Source organism: Erythrolamprus reginae, chromosome 2 (assembly GCF_031021105.1).
Source record: "Erythrolamprus reginae isolate rEryReg1 chromosome 2, rEryReg1.hap1, whole genome shotgun sequence".
NCBI lineage: Eukaryota > Metazoa > Chordata > Lepidosauria > Squamata > Dipsadidae > Erythrolamprus > Erythrolamprus reginae.
Genome location: NC_091951.1, coordinates 263,738,859 through 263,755,192, shown reverse-complemented (window position 1 = coordinate 263,755,192; position 16,334 = coordinate 263,738,859). Strand labels below are relative to the sequence as shown.

General features: G+C 41.4%; 1 protein-coding gene across 3 annotated transcripts in view; it reads right to left on the bottom strand.

The window, feature by feature from the left end:
• Positions 1 to 15,380, bottom strand: part of PSIP1 (PC4 and SRSF1 interacting protein 1) — a 32,943-nt gene extending 17,563 nt beyond the window's left edge. The window contains exons 1-5 of one of the 3 annotated variants that reach the window (XM_070742541.1): positions 15,280 to 15,380; positions 14,448 to 14,639; positions 9,069 to 9,145; positions 5,941 to 6,079; positions 3,712 to 3,834 (exon numbers count right to left, since the gene is read on the bottom strand). In XM_070742541.1, coding sequence (XP_070598642.1) covers positions 3,712 to 3,834; positions 5,941 to 6,079; positions 9,069 to 9,145; positions 14,448 to 14,519 — 411 coding nt within the window. In that variant the 5' untranslated portion in view covers positions 14,520 to 14,639; positions 15,280 to 15,380. Of the gene's footprint in view, positions 1 to 3,711; positions 3,835 to 5,940; positions 6,080 to 9,068; positions 9,146 to 14,447; positions 14,640 to 15,051; positions 15,159 to 15,279 lie in introns of those variants that run through there. The other 2 variants (XM_070742540.1, XM_070742542.1) reach the window with 2 other exon arrangements.
• Positions 15,381 to 16,334: the final 954 nt, after the last annotated feature.

Sequence of the window (16,334 nt, the reverse complement as noted above, 5' to 3'; positions counted from 1 at the left end):
ATTCCATTTGAATATTTCAGAGACATGAAGAGGGGGGATCTGTTGCTTGGGTAACAGTCTATCCTCCATACTAACCTACCCAGGCTTCATGCTCTGGGGAATACAGAGCATGATACCATGGTCTTTCGAGACTGAAGGATGCAAATACACAAAAATCTGCAGCCATATTTTTGAGATTTCAAGAGAAAATATTACCAGGGAAATTTGTACCAGACAGTATACATTTAAAAGTTGAGGTGGTATTAAAATCAAATCCACACATTCAAGTTTCAAGAGCTGGAAGCACAGACAAATTTTTACAAAGTATCAGCATTACTATCCTCTAAACCAGAGGTCCCCAACCTTTTTTGCACCAGGGACCGGCTTTAAGCTAGACCAGTTTTCCATGGCCCGGTGGGGGGGGGGGGGGGAGCTAGCTGTCAGCGGCGCCGTAAAAGGGGCGATCAAGAGAGGAATGGGTGAATGAATGGACGGAGGGTGGGAAGGAAGGAAAGAGGGAAGGGACAGGAACAAAAGAAGGGTGCAAAGGAAGCAAGGAAAGGTGTGAAAGGGGAGAGTAAGAGAGGAAGGAGTGAAAGAAGGGAATGAGGGAGGAAGGAAGGGAGGAAGGAAAAGGAAAGCAAGAAATGGAGGGAGGAAAGGAAGGAAAGAAAGAAAGAAAGAAAGAAAGAAAGGGGGAAGGGACAGGAACAGAGGAAGGAAGCAAGGAAACTTATGAAAGGGGAGAGTAAGGGAAGAAGGTAGGAAGGAGAAAGAAAAGAAGAAATAGAGGAAGGGAAGGTAAAAGAGAGAAAGAAAAAGAGCAAGAAAGAAAGCAAGAAAGAGAAAGAAAGAAAGGCAACTTCAAAGAAAGGCTCACTGAGCATCTCTCACTCTCTCTCTCTTTCTATCCCTCTTTCTTTCTTTCTCTTCCTTTCTCTCTCTCCTCTTCCTTTATCTCCTCTCTCTCTCCCTCTCTCTTTCTCTCCCCCTCTCTCCCCCTTTCCCTCTCTCCCTCTCTTGCTATCTCTCCCCCCCTCTCCCTCTCTCTTTCTCCCTCTCCCTCTCTTTCTCTCTCTCCCCCCTCTCTCTTTCTCTCTCTCTCCCCCTCTTTCTCTCTCTTCTTCTCACTTTCTCTCTCTTGTTTTCTTTCTGTCTCTTTTGCTTTCTCTCTCTCTCACTCTTTCTTGTTTTCTTTCTCACGCTCTTTCTCTCTCTTGTTCTCTCTCTTGCTATCTCTTTCTCTCCCCCCCCTTTCTCACTCTCTCTTTCTCACTTTCTCTCTATCTTGCTGTCTGTTGCTCTCACTCACTCTCGTTCTCTCTCCATTCTTCTCAGCGATGACGCGCGCACGCCCTGCCCGCCTCACCTTTGCGAGAGCACTTTCGCCCCGGGCTCTCAGCAAGGGGGTTTGGAGGAGAGGCGGGGCCGGCGAAGGTGATATTGAATGTCGGGGGAGAACGGGCGGCTGCAAGCGCTCCCTATCCCCCTGCTAGCCCACTCGGAATATTCAAAATAAGAAAAGCCTTCGCCGGCAAAGGTTTTTCTTATTTTGAATATTCCGAGTGGGCTAGCAGGGAGATAGGGAGCGCGTGCAAATACCCGTTCTCCCCCGACATTCAATATCACCTTCGCCGACCTCCGCTGAGGAAAGCCTTTGCCGGCATTTCCTCTCGTTGTCAAGGAGGCGCAGCGGCGGGCGGAGAGAGGGAAGGAGGGGGGGGGCAGCGGCGTCCCTCCTGGCCTTGGCGGGCCGCCCAACCCTCCCCACCTCCTGCAAACGCGGCGGGCGGCGGGGGGGAGAGCGAGGAGCCGGTTCCGGCGGGCGCGGGGCTTGGCTGGCTGGCGGGGGGAGCGCCGCTGGTGATGCGGAAAGGCCGAGGGGGCCCTGGCGCCGCGGACCGGCTGAAAAGCTCCAACGGCCCGGTCCCGGTCCGCGGACCGGCGGTTGGGGACCTCTGCTCTAAACTATACTTTCAAGTTACTCTAATTATTGCACATGTCAAGGGAAAGCTGATGCTTTTGTTGGAGCTTAATTATAGACTCCCTCCCTCAATGGACCACTAGGAAGAACATCATTAAGGATATATTCTGTTTTTTGGCATTTGCTACCTCTTTTGGTTCTTATATTGTTCATTATGGTTTGTATATAATGCTTGTTGTTATACACAAAGCATAATTTTATATAATATGTATTTCTCATCAGAACAAAGATAGTTTATCTGTTATCTCCATATAACAATGTTAGATTTTTTTTTTAAAAAAAATTACAGATTGCTCATACTGGAGTACTTTGAAAAAGGAGTGGAAAAGATAACAAAGGATTCTTACAACATAGTAAACATAAACGGTATTGGCTACTTTTGTACAAGAGAATGATATAAAATGTGTTTACTAGATTATTGTTCAGTGAATGGTTTGAACCGGGGTTGAAATGCTCCCAGTTTGCTTGTGTCTGTCGGTCATTGGAGAGCCGGTCAGGAAGGAAACATGAGGCTCTGCCCACCCGCCATTTGGGTTATTTTATCCTCTGTGCATGCGCAAAGGGAGTGAAAAAGATAACAAAGACTTTCCTGAAAGATACTGACCTGGCTTGTGTATAAATTAAATAACTATTTTGAAGAAGTTATAGTGAATTTGCGTAAGCTAAGGTAAAATGAAACAAGCAATATTGAAGTGTGGGTTTTTAGTATCTATTTTTTGGTTTTAACTACTGCTGTTTGTAAACAACAAGACATAATTTATCATATTGTACAAATCATATTGTACAATATTTATCATATTGTACAATAGTCACTACTTCAAACTGCAACATTCATCCCTAACTTTCCCATAGTTGCAGCACTGATGATGCAAGGTTACATTACAGAAAATATTGAGACAAATTGAAGTGAACCTCCTGCTACTGCCACAACAGATGCAGTAGCAGATGCAAAAGTTTCAGATTAAAAAGCTATGGGGGGAAAAGCAACAAACAAAACTTATAATTAAACTACGCACATAATCCCATTTTGTTACAGGATTATACAATCCTGTAACAAAACCGCACTCAGAAAACAGGTATTTTTCCCCCTAACATAATTTACAACTATCAATTTTTCTTTCTTCCCTTGCGTGGGCTTTCCCTATGATTTATACACTCAGGTGGCTATCTGTAGGCATGGAAAGTTGAGTGGTAGGAAAAAAGGAAAAAAAAATTGTAGTAAGACACACTTTTATCAATTCTTCTCAAATCTGTGCTAACAAGCTTCTAGAGCTCGAAAACTATTGTAAATATCATCCAATCTCTTTAAGATGTACATGTTTATTTTGATGTGCATATATTTATTTCTTGTAGTCTTTTTTTTTTGTTGCCTCATGTTGTATTATAAATTCCTTTCTTTATTGCATAGACTTGACTGTAAGCTGTAAAGCTATTAAGCTATAAAATGATCCATTCACACTTCTTAATTTAACCTTTTACTTAGAGCTATTGGTAGGAAGGTGCTGGCTGCAAGGACAAGACTGTGTCTATGGAGATTCTCAGTCATCCAGGTCATGGTTGTCCCAAAGGTGTTTTCCCCCCAAGAGGTAACTGGACTTTTTGAGGAAGCTTCTTAGATGAGAAGCGACTTCAAAGAAAAATCAGAAAGTCCAATTGCCTCTTGAAAAAACACCTTTGGGACAACCATGACCTGGATGATTGAGAATCTCTATAGACATTCATCTCCTTAAAACTTTAAAATCACTTACTTTAATAAGAACTGTTAATTTTCTTCGCTTGGGACCCATTTTTTGTTCATTTTCTTCTGTAGTGTCTATGCTTTCTTCTTGATCTGTTTCTTTGACAACTGTAGTGTTAACTGATGGCTGAGACTGAAAAAATGCCAATATGTAAACAACTGAGCAACAGATAAGTGCAACAATATTTTCCATTCTAGTCAGTTAAAGGAATTTTCATATAAATATTTTATATTGCCTACTATCTATCTCAGGGGTATCAAACTTGACTTCATTGATGGCTGCATCAGGGTTATGTTTGACATTAGGGGAGCTGGGGGAGGGGGTATGGCCAGCTCGATGTCACTCATATCGGGAGCACCCGTGGTGGCCCTAGTCCTCTACCAGTGAAAATGGGTTTCCGAGCTATGTTTTTGGCTACGACAGCCTCCTGTAATCCCCTGCCAGCGAAAATGTAGTTGCAAGCTCCATTTTCGCTGGCAGAGGCACCATAGGCCAGTTCTTCACTGTTTCCTGGGTGGCCCTGCGGGACAGATCTAAGCACCCTGTGGGCATGATCTGGCCCAAGGGCCTTGAGTTTGACATTCCTGATCTATCATATTTCAGGGCAATATATAAAATATTGTAAACAGAAACATCCAATTTCAGTTAATTTCAATTTGTTGCCTAAGATGTCAATGTGTACTAGTCATTTCATTGTTCACTATGTTAAAGTTTACCATTTTCATACTTTTTAATATCGTCATCTCTAAGTAGCATGCTGAGTACCGTCTCCATCATCTGATACTGTCAGTCATTTTATATATTCATACAGTTTTATTGGTAAAATTAAATGATTTTTCAATTACTTCTCCATACAGATGAAGGTTGCCTTAAAAACTGTCAGTAAAATGACCAATTGCCTCCAGCATCTTTCTATACCATTTTTACCAATTCATGTGTCTGCATACTTTAGCTGTCTAGGCAATATGATCATCAAGCCTTGGATGATTAGGCAATATGATCATCAAGCCTTGGATGATTAGGTAATCTGACCATCAAGCCTTGGATGACTCAGCTTGGAGCCTACATTTTTGATGGTGGTTAATGTGCTGGCCTAGAAACCAGGAGATTTTGAGTTCCAATCCTGCCTTAGGCACAAGAGTCAGCTGGGGCTTTTGGCCAGTCATTCTCTTCCAGCCCAAACAGGATTGTTGTGGGAAAAATAGGAGGAAGGAATATTATGAATGTTTACTGCTTTGAGTTACTTATAAAGTTACAAAGGCAAGATTTAAAAAATCTAATAAATAAACACACAATAAACTTCCTTCTTTTCAACTTGTCCCTCTTAGGAACACCTTCCATAATGAGGGTGGTATAAGAGCATCTCATACACTATTTAAATATAGCTATTTATATATTATATACTATATTTATATAGTAACAATGAACTAAGTTTAATTAGGTAATACTAAATGAATTAATTACCCCTGGGTGTCATTTTAACAATCGGTCCCTGAAAATAGTTAAATTGTTATTTTTTAAAACTGTTGCATCAGAAAAAACTCTAATATTTTCAGGCTTGCAGGATAAATGTTAAGTTCAATGAAATATATAATTCAATTAATTTTAATGACTATTGTACGTGGAAATGATTGACATGTCAATGATATGGCTTTATACTTTTAATGATAGAATACATGGAATCAAGCGTCTCCATTATTCTTTCTATGTGCTACTTTGGTTTCTAAATGATTTCCACAATGTAGAGTGTTTCTAGAATCTTTTGTATACTCCTGGAAATGAGAGATATACATATAATATTTATATCTCTAAATTATTTTGTCAGGGAATAAAGAAAAGAGGGCTTTCATTCTAAAACCTTCAGAAGAACTGCAAAGGGCAGAATATTCTTTCTCTCAAGAATAAGCAGAAACTGGGAACCAATATATATGACTGTGTGAGATGTTAATTATTGGAAATAGCATATAGGTGCTGGAAGTCCTTTCTAACTATTGCTTTCTATTGTTACTTGGAAAACAGTACTAATGGATTTTACAGGAGAATTGGCTTTTGACCATACAATAAGTATTGTAACTCTGGCAAGCTTGGTCTATTCAAATACAATGAGGACGTTTTGAGATTTACTTTTTCTATAATCTAGCCAGTAATTTGGATTATAGCACATTTAGAAACATAGATATTCAGGAAAAATCTTGAAATACAAATTATTAATAGAAATCAAATTATAAGATAACTTACCGGCTGATTAGAAAATTTAACTTTGGGATTGTTCTCAATTTCCCACAATCCTTCATTAAAGCCCTTCCTTTTATTTAGTTTGCCATATTTGTCTTTATTTTCAGCATAGGGAAATATATCTTTTGGTCCCAAAAATGCACTACAAAGGAAATAATTGGGGGGGGGGAATCTGCATAAGAGTATATTTACTCTTTACAAAAACTGTTTACAATATTTTTAAATGCTAGGATTTTATGTCACTTTGGACAGGAATAAGTATTCTTGATAAATATAGCATACTACATATAACTGCCCTGAGTCTTTGGAGAAGGGCAGCATATAAATCCAATCAATCAATCAATCAATCAATCAATCAATCCATACAATATGACTTCTTACTAAATAATGAGCCATGCAATGTTTACTCCCACACAATGTAAAAAGAACAAACAAGGTATTAAAGTTTATATTTGATACCAATTAATCCAATAACATTCTGCTAGCTCAGTAACATTGTTGCAGTGACAACAGAAAAGATCTGTACAATGCAAAATAGCTATGCTATAAAGCCTTTTGAAACTACTTTATTAGCCTCAGTGACTACAATTACTTTTAATTCTATAGGTTTCAACATTGCTGCTATATACAAATTCTGTCTCAAAAGACAAAGATTACAACAAAAACATTACCTTTTCTCTCATTATCTGCACAGGCAGTCAGTAGTCCTCATATTGCGGTGTTCAATCCTGACATTTATTGTATTTGTTTTTACAATTGTTTATAGAGTGCCCTAATCAGAAGATTCTCAGCAAGTCAAAACATATTGTGGGGGCAATATGCTGGCTCTGTTAAAAAGTGCTATTGCTAACATGTTATAAGCTGCCCTGAGTCTAAGGAGAAGGGCGGCATAAAAATTGAATAAATAAATAAAATAAATAAATAAATATTAAAACAGGGACATGTGTGAGTGTGTGTGGACATGGCCAGGGTCAGTGTGACCAACTCAGTGTCACGTAAGGCTTCGTTTTTAGCCACAACACCCTCCTGGGCTCTGTTTTGGGCTACAACGGCTCTTGCAGCCCTCTGCCAGTGAAAACTCAGTTTGGGGAGGCTGTGTGCAGCCCCACCGGGTTCTGTTTTGGGCCATGTGGTCTCCCCAAGCTCCATTTTCGCTAGCAGGGGGTTGTAGGAGGCCGCTGCAGCCCAAAACAGAGCCTGGGAGAGCTGCATGCAACCGTATGTGCTCTCTTTTGGCTGGCAGAGGCACCGTAGGTCAGTCCTTCACTATTTTCAGGGCACCTATGGGCTGGATCTGGCCCCCAGGCTTTGAGTTTGACACCTCTGTATTAAAATATTTAAAAGCAATAATAAATCACTCTTTCCAAACACCCCAATCCCTTATCGATATAAATGACAATGAATCCCAAATCCTCAGTAAAGAAAAGTTTTTTGTGATCTTTTAAATAAGATGAGGGAGCCTTACAAACTTCTGGTAGAAAAGTTTCAAAGTCTAGAAGCTATTTAGAGAAGGCCTACTGTGACATTCACGGACCCTAAAAGATATTTTCCACAGGTAGGCAGATTCAGTTGCGGTTCCAGTTGTAGGTAGTCCCCAAATTAAAACCAAAACAGAGACCAGAATCTAGTTTATTGAACAAAGCAGTTATTAGGAAAGATGGCATGTGACTGCTTGACTCAATGACCACAATCTAGGCACTGTTACTTAACAGTAACATTGAAAGAATACATTCCACAGAACGAGCTGTATCCATTTGGAAGTACATTAACAAAACATATCCTACTTCTTTTAGAATGATTCTCATAAATGCTACTAAAGTTTCTCTTCCTTTTTTTATGCATATTAAGTTAGCTCTTCTTTAACTCTTCTCTATTTGGCCTTACATTTTTACTTTTTGATAAAGAAGTATCCAGATAACCATTTGCTTTAGTAAAATACAGGTAATAGCATAGCATAGAATTTTATTGGCCAAGTGTGATTGGACACACAAGGAATTTGTCTTGGTGCATATGCTAATGTACTGTTTAATTACAACACTTAGTTTTACATATAATTCTGAGCAATTATGCCAATTCTGTCATAAAATTGAAGCACCTACATTATTGGATCCAAGTTTGTAATGGTTGGTAAGTGAATCATGATATTGTTAAGTCTGGACCTATTCTCCTGAATGGATGTTTTTTTCTGGAAACTGGCAAAAAGTCACAAATTGAGGTCATGTGACTGTAGGATGCTGTGACTAGTTATAAATATGAGCTAGTTATCAAGTGCCTGAAATGCGGTCATGTGATCATGACACCCAGAAGTGTTGGTAAATTGAGGACTATCTTCAGTACTTATGGCAGACATAAATGGGTGATAATGCTAAAGTTATATCTGTCTAATTCTAAGCACTTGGATGCATGGTAGAAAACAAGAATAAAATCAACTTCTAAGTGAAAACCAAAAGAAATCCAGCCTGTAGCAAAGAAGGACCAAATTCTCTTGTTAGATTAACATTAACAGAAGAAATACATTCTTGCATTTTAAAGCTGTACTATCTACACCAGTGATGGCAAACCTTTTTTTCCTCGGGTGCTGAAAGCAAGTGTCTGTGTGCTATTGCACATGCGTGAGTGGCCACACCCAAAATTCAATGCCTGAGGACAGTGAAAATGCCCCCTGGAGGCATGAAACAGCCCATTTCCCAAACTCCGGTGGGCTCAGTAGGCCCATTTTTTGCCTTCCCTAGGCTCCAGAGGCAAAAATGCCCCCCCCCCCCCCCCGGAGACTCTCCAGAAGCCAGAAATGCTCTCCCAGAGTGTCTGGGCGAGCTGAAAATCAACTGGCCAGCACACAGATGCCCATTCGAGCTGAGCTAGGGTAACAGCTCATGTGCCAGCAGATATGGCTTTGTGTGCCATCTGTGCCATCACTGGTCTACACATTATCCAACTATATAAACTGTAATAATCTGATATTGTAATTACAGATGTTATCTGCCTATTTAGCTTACTTCAGTTTTAGAAATGATTTTTAGAAGAAAAGGCTTGGGGGTAACATTTTCAGACATTATTAAAAGAAATAATAATGACATGTTAGGGATTATTTGCCCCATTATCTAATATAACTTTGTCCCAAAAAGACTTACGTTTCATGAGTGCCAAAAAAGAATATAGGCATTTTATTTGTCGGTGGTTTGACTGCTCCATCGGGAACTTCATCAACCTACAGCAACAAACAGCAACAACTAAATAAAAAAGACAAGTCTAATCCAAACATTTATAGGTAACAAAACATTAAAAGAAAGCACTGTGTTAAATGCAACCATAACATTTCATGAAAACTATACAGTGGTACCTCTACTTAAGAACGCCTCTACTTAAGAACTTTTCTAGATAAAAACCGGGTGTTCAAGATTTTTTTGCCTCTTCTTAAGAACCATTTTCTACTTAAGAACCCAAGCCCAGAAAATTTCCCCAGGAAATTAGAGAGCAGTATGAAGGCCTGGCCAGTTTCCTGCCATTCCCCCTTTAATCCCGGCCATCTCGGGCTTTTCTGGGCTGCCAAAGGAGCATTTCAGTGGTGCTTAAGGAGGTTTTGGCAGTCCAGAGCGAACAAAGCATTTTCCTTTCTCTGGGCGCTTGGGTGAGGGGAGAAAGGAAGAGAAAGAGAGAGAGGGTATGTGCAAAATTAATGGTTTCTTAGGGCAGGGCAGGCAACTATTTTTGTATTAAGGCTTGTCTCATCTGCAGGCTACTTTCCTAATAGACAGCGGCAGTGCTATTCCTTGGCTTTGAATGGACTACTTAGGAATGATTAAAACAACTTTTGGATAATCATGGACCCAATTGGGAAGGGGATTCTTGAAGATTCCCATTTCCTCTGGAAGTGATCAAAAAGTCACTGGGCATGTATATCTTCCTGTCACCAGTTTAATTTTCTTAAGCATGCCTGGGATATTAACTTGCACTTTTTGAATTTGTTTTGTTTTGCTTTTCCTAATAGACAGTGGTTTCTGTTTTTGTTTCTTATTTTTCTTAAACTGGGCTGTTACAATTCCGGAGCAAAAACTCCAGTGCTGAGATTCAGCCACAACTGTATCATTGTTGATATTTATTGATGCCATTGACTTTCAGCTGCATGTGTGCTTCCCTTCCTCTCTGAACTGCCCCCAAATGGCAGGCGCCTGTCCAAGGGCAAAATCCTCGGAGCGACTGATAAGCGCTTGGAAAAGGTCCAGTGGCAGTCGGGGAAGAACTGGGAAGCCTCCCGATGTTCATATGATAGGCGGGGAATCCCTGCCACCCACGGCCAAGCTCGTTGCAGCATCCCTGACTACAAGGAAGCAGGCAGGAAGCTCGGAGAGGCTCCGGACACTCATACATTCAGCGGGGAATCCCTGCCGCCCACCCGATGCCGCCACCCTGTAAGTGACTGCGGAGGGAGGGGGAGGTGAATTGCACACTCTCTCCCTGAAGGGAAACTACTGGCAGCTGTGCAAGCGGGCAGCCTGGGATCAAGGCCCGTTCTGGGAGGACTCTGGCACAGGAGACGCTGCAATGGGACGCTCCGCACCACACTGACTGCGAGGGACTACCATCCCTCCCCATTGCATTCAAAGGACTCTGTAAGGCTGGCTTCCAAAGACTTCGCTAGCCTTTCTTTATCCAGCCGCCACCCTGGAGCGGCTGCGGACACACCGTTTTCTAGCAGAAGGGATGGGGGGAGGGAGGAGACCCTGCACAGCAATGCCTGACTCCAGTTCCCTTAGGATCATCAGACCCTACAAACTTAAAATTGCTTGTTTTGGACGCTGCTCGCAGCAGTGACCGGGAGAGAAGCAAGGGTTTGTAAGACGAAAATGGTTCGTGAGAAGAAGCAAAAAAATCCTGAACGCCCAGTTCGTATCTCGAAAAGTTTGTATGAAGAAGTGTTCGTAAGAAGAGGTACCACTGTATTTTCAGATTCTGATTTAGGCTCTCCATCTTGCTCAGAGTCATCTGGATAACGAGATAAATTTAATAACTAAATCTAGTCGGTTTATACAGTTTGCTTGATTTGGGCTTAGTCTACATACTCAAGTTTACTGTTCTTTAGAAGTCTATTGGCAATTGATAATACAGGAAGCCAGATTCATTTTAATGAAGTATCTCTCAAGTTAAGTTCAACTCCTAGTTCCTGTCTGAGAATATACGTGTTTATTTTTCTTTATACAACAATGCATAATGGCTTGCTACTATCACTTTTGTAATTTTTTTTAAAAAATTGCCTTATTTCTTAGTAGTCTTCCACTCAATAGTACCCAAATCCAAGCCTGCTTAGCTTTTGGGGAACAACCAGGATTGGAGAGATACTACTTATTTTGACTTTTATTTCCAATAGTGCATTACTATAAGGGATTGTTCAGTATCAAGATAATAGAAGGCTACATGCTATAGTTGCCTATATAGCAACAAAAAAGTTTAAAGGGAATGTCCAATATATAATGTTCAATTACATTTTATCCAGAATGGTTATTCTATTTTTTATACATGAAAAAGAACAACTGCTAATATATTGTCAGCTAACATAGCAAACTGAGATCACTGCTTTTTCTGTATGTTCAAGCTTCTCACTGAATTTAATGCTCATTAGTTTTTCCACATTAGAACCATTTAATTCTCCTTTTATATTTTATCTAGATATATATACCTCATTAATCAACAACAGTCAGATATGAGCTTTTGAATGCTCATGGCACAATACAGGTGTGAATTTTTGAGTGCTAAAACTTTTTTGGTTGCTTGTATTTTAACAAAATTATGTAATTACTAAGGATGTGGTACATCAGAAACCTAATGAGTGCTTTGAAGTGGTATAGGCATGCATACCATAACTGTCAGTGTCTTCTTAAATAAGATGCATCATTGTAGAATTTCCTGAAAGCTGCCAATAACAAAAATTACACTATTTGAACTAAGAAAGGGCACATAAGATATTCTAAAGCAGGCATTGGTGCACTGTCTATTCCTTAAGACAAATGCATATTATTCCTGGGATCACGCAACTATGTAATCCCTGGATAATATAACTTCATTTGGTGAATAGAAGAATGCTATCTCCAAGCAACATTTTGGTTTCTAATTAAAAGTACAATACATCTATGGTAAGCAACCTTCTGGAATAAAGATTCACATAAAAAAGAAAAGCAATCCAAACACAAACCTCTTTGTCTCCATTTACCCATTAATATAATTGTGAAAAAAAGGGAAATCTGGAAAATATGGGTTCCAATTTCAAAGGACACATTTTGTTCTGTTGGAACACTACCAAGCTATTTGCTTTCTACTATATTTGCTAATCTGGGGAAAAGACAAAACAAAACCCACAACACGACAAAACAAAACAAGAGTTCAGCTACAAAGTTATGAAGACTTGGCCGTGAACTAGTTGGACCTGTGGTTTGTTGAAATCTTATAGTTACATGTAACAGCAAATATATAACTTTACTAAACACTTTTGGACATCCATACAATTTCTGCACTGCATTCAGTAACACTTGTAAATCATCCAATATTTTAAAGCTAACAGTGATAAAATTTTACATTGAAGAGTTCTTTAAAACTACCTTTTTATTTACAGTTGTACCTCTACTTAAGAACTTAATTCGTTCCATGACCAGGTTCTTAAGTAGAAACGTTCTTAAGTAGAAGAATTTTTTCCCATAGGAATCAATGTAAAAGCAAATAATACGTGCAAACCCATTAGGAAAGAAATAAAAGCTTGGGATTTGGGTGGGAGGAGGAGGAGGAGGAAGAAGAAGAGGAGGAGGAGAGTAGCTGCCAAAGGAAGAAGGTGAGATGAATCAAAAAAATTCGAAACTTTGCTTAAAAAGAAAAGAGGGACTCTGAAGCAGCGAGGAGGAGCATGCGCCTCCCATACACCCAGTGCGAGGCTTCCTCCCATACACTGCGCCAGAGAGAGAAACCTAGGGGGAATGGCAGGAAACTGGCTGGGCCTTTGTGCCGCTCTCAAATTTCCTGGGAAATTTTTCAGGGCTTGGGTTCTTAAGTAGAAAATGGTTCGTAAGTAGAGGTGTTCTTAAGTAGAGGTACCAGTGTAATTTGTAAAAGCTTTCTCTACATGCAGGTTCACAAGCTACAACAGATAAAGTCAAGGTTAGGTCCCTAGTGCTGAAATTATAATCACACAACATGCCAACTCATCAATATACAATTTCACAGGGGTCGCTTAAAACCACAGGAAATAAAAAATTCCCATGGTGTTAGGAACTAAAGCTTTATTCAGGCACCTGGAATATATTTTTACAATCTGACCAATCAGGCGTTTACAGTGGGGGGTCCCTCTGACCTTCCTGCCAATCAGCTTAAACCTCTGTTGGAAGAATGGGCACTATACTTATGGTTGGGGGTCACAGCAACATGAGGAACTGTATTAAGGGGTCGTGACATTAGAAAGGTTTCTAAGGTTGAGTGTTTTAAGCAATAAAACTCAATCTGCTAAAGGTGCTGAACTGAATCCAAAAGTAGCATGCCACTTTTAGGATACTGAATTGCTTCTATGGTCCCAGAAGGTGTATATCAGAATAACAAGAGTTCGAAGGAACCTTGTAGGTCATCTAGTCCAACCCCACCCCACACAAGCACCATTTTTGATAATCTCTTCTTGAAAGCTTCCAGTGATGAAAGACTCAACACTTCTGAAAGCGAGTTGTTCCCATTGGTTGGTTGTCCTCACTGTCAGAAAATTTCTCCCAATTTCTAGGGTGAATCTCTCCTTGATCAGTTTCCAACCATTTACTGATCCCTCGCATCCTGGACATAAACTGTTTCAACTCCTACCCTCAAAACATCGCTACAGAGCACTGCACACCAAGACAACTAGACACAAGAACAGATTTTCCCCCAAACGCCATCACTCTGCTAAACAAATAACTCCCTCAACACTGTCAAACTATTCACTAAGTCTGCATTATTACTACTATTTTTTCTCATCATTCCTATCACCCATTTCCTCACACTGTATCTTGTTGCTTGTATCCTTAAGATTTTTATTAATATTGTTTCTTCATTGTTATTTGACCCCTATGACAATCATCAAGTGTTGTTCCTCATTATTTTTGACCAATGTATATTTTATGTACACTGGGAGCATATGCACCAAAGACAAATTCCTTGTGTGTCCAATCACACTGGACCAATAAAGAATCCTGTTCTATACCTTGCCTGGCCTTTAGCTGCTTTGGAAAATAGGCTGTAGATCACACACACAATCATAACAAGGCTAAAAAAAAAACAATAACAACCCAGCATGTGGGGGTATCTGTAATGCGACTTCCGCCAAACAAACAAGCCCTACCCCCTCCGCATTGGGCTGCTTAAGGCCAAGGTGATGCATTAAGTTCAATGGCAGATTCAAGGACCCTCAGAGCAAAGGGTCGATCGGCCAGATTCAGAGAATCCCCCCCCCCCTTTTTTTAAACGGAGGGAAGGCGAAAGCAAGGGACTGAGTCCAAAAGAGGGCTTACCCGGGCTGGCCAATGGGGATAGCCTTTCATTTTGGCGAAGATCAGGTCTCCCGGTTTGAAATCGCGGCTCATGCTGCTCCTTTCTGGCTACGCCGGCGGCGGGAATGTGGGGGAGAAGCGAGTCAAGGCTGCGGAGGGCACCTAGCTGGGGCTGCTGCTGCAGGCGAGCGCCGTCCTCACGAACACAAGCCGCTGTTCCGCGGGCGGAGCGAGGGAAGGAAAAGGAAAGGCGGTAGGGGAACAGGCTTGAGGGGAGGGCAACGGCTGTTTAAGCCCACCTTCACCCGTTATTTCCCTCCCCTGAGGGGGCTCGGGTTGCGCCGTAGCAACCGCCCGACCCGCCCTTCTCCCGGCAGCGGTTCCCGCCAACCCGAGCCTTCACCCTTCCCGTTTTGGCGGGAAGAAAACGCCCCCATCATCATCGTCGTCAGGAGAAAGAAAAGGCAGCCACCCTCTTTTCTCCCTTTGCCGCCGCCGGAGCTCGACCATCCCCGAACCACCGTATCCCCCCCTCTGCTTACCTGGCCCCCGCGCACGCGCGCCGAACCCTCCCCCACCCACCCCCTCCGTCTTCTACCCCGCCGCGGCTATCCCGTTGATCTACCTTCCTCCTCTCCCTCCCTCCACGCCCCGCGATAGCCAAACCGCGGGCGCCGCGAGCTCGAGGGCGCGCGCTCGTCGCTCCTCGCGCCAACTGCCTCGGAGGGTTTCGCTCTGGCTTACGGCGCGCACCAAAAAGAAAACGGGGGGTGGGTGGGTGACGAGGAAAGGTTGAAAGCCAGGCGGGAGAAAGTGCGAACACGGTTCTCTTGGTCCGTCTTAGTTGTCTTACTGGGCGAGGGGGATGAGCGGTGTATTGCAGTCGAGAGAGTGGGGGAAAGGTTCGAGGGCCGGCCAGTGAGCCTCATTGATTGGGATCCTCCTCCTTCGAGCACAATGGTTCGCTCCGCCTTCTCCTCCTGCTGTTGGAGCCTTTCTTGCAAAGGCCGTCAGGCAAACAAGAGGGAGTTCGTTATCAGCGCGGGGGGCGGGGTGTTCTTCAACTATGAATGGGCTTAATGTTATCGCCAAGGGGTCAGCTGTGGTTTCTCTTAACATCCTGTGTTGAGGCAGGTTTTGTTGGTGTGGCGTACTTGACCCTGCTGGGACAAAAAAAAACACCACATCCCAAAACAGGTCATGTTTATTGGCCTTCCTATAATGCTCTGTGGATAGAACATTATAGATTTGCATTTAGACGAATGCAGAATGTTTTCTTCGGGAATAAGCTAGCCTTGCTCCAGATGAAAGTTTAACGAATACAATTTGAGTAGGTTTGTAATAGGGTGGTATTTTGTTTTTTTAAAAACAATTCTACCATTCTCTCCCGAGTTTTCGAGTGAAAACAAGGCAGTGAAATATAAAAATCGTGCCTGAGCTCTCAAGGAAATTTAGTTTAATTTAATTTATTAAACTTATAGGTTGCGCAACTCTTGAGGGGCTCTGGGCGGCGTACAACAATAAAACAATACACAACAATTTAAAACTCCAGTGCTAAAAATATTATGTCAATGTTCTTGAAATTTTGAAATGCTGTCAATCCAGGCAGATCTTTAAATAATTATAGTTAAGGACATTGAGATTTTAAAAAGTGACTACATAAATAATGTGCGTTTTAAATTGTACTGTACAATATGACATGATTAAAGTTCTGTACTGTATTAGGAAACTAAATTCAGGTTTCTTTTTAATACTGTGTTACCAAGCAGAGTTTTGATGTAGCTTTTAATAACGGTAACTGTGTAGCTATTAATAAAATACTGTTTTTAAATGCTTTCTGACTAATAGTTAAATTTATAGTTAACTTGGTTTCATAGTATATCACTGAGTCACAGTGGCTGGGCTTTC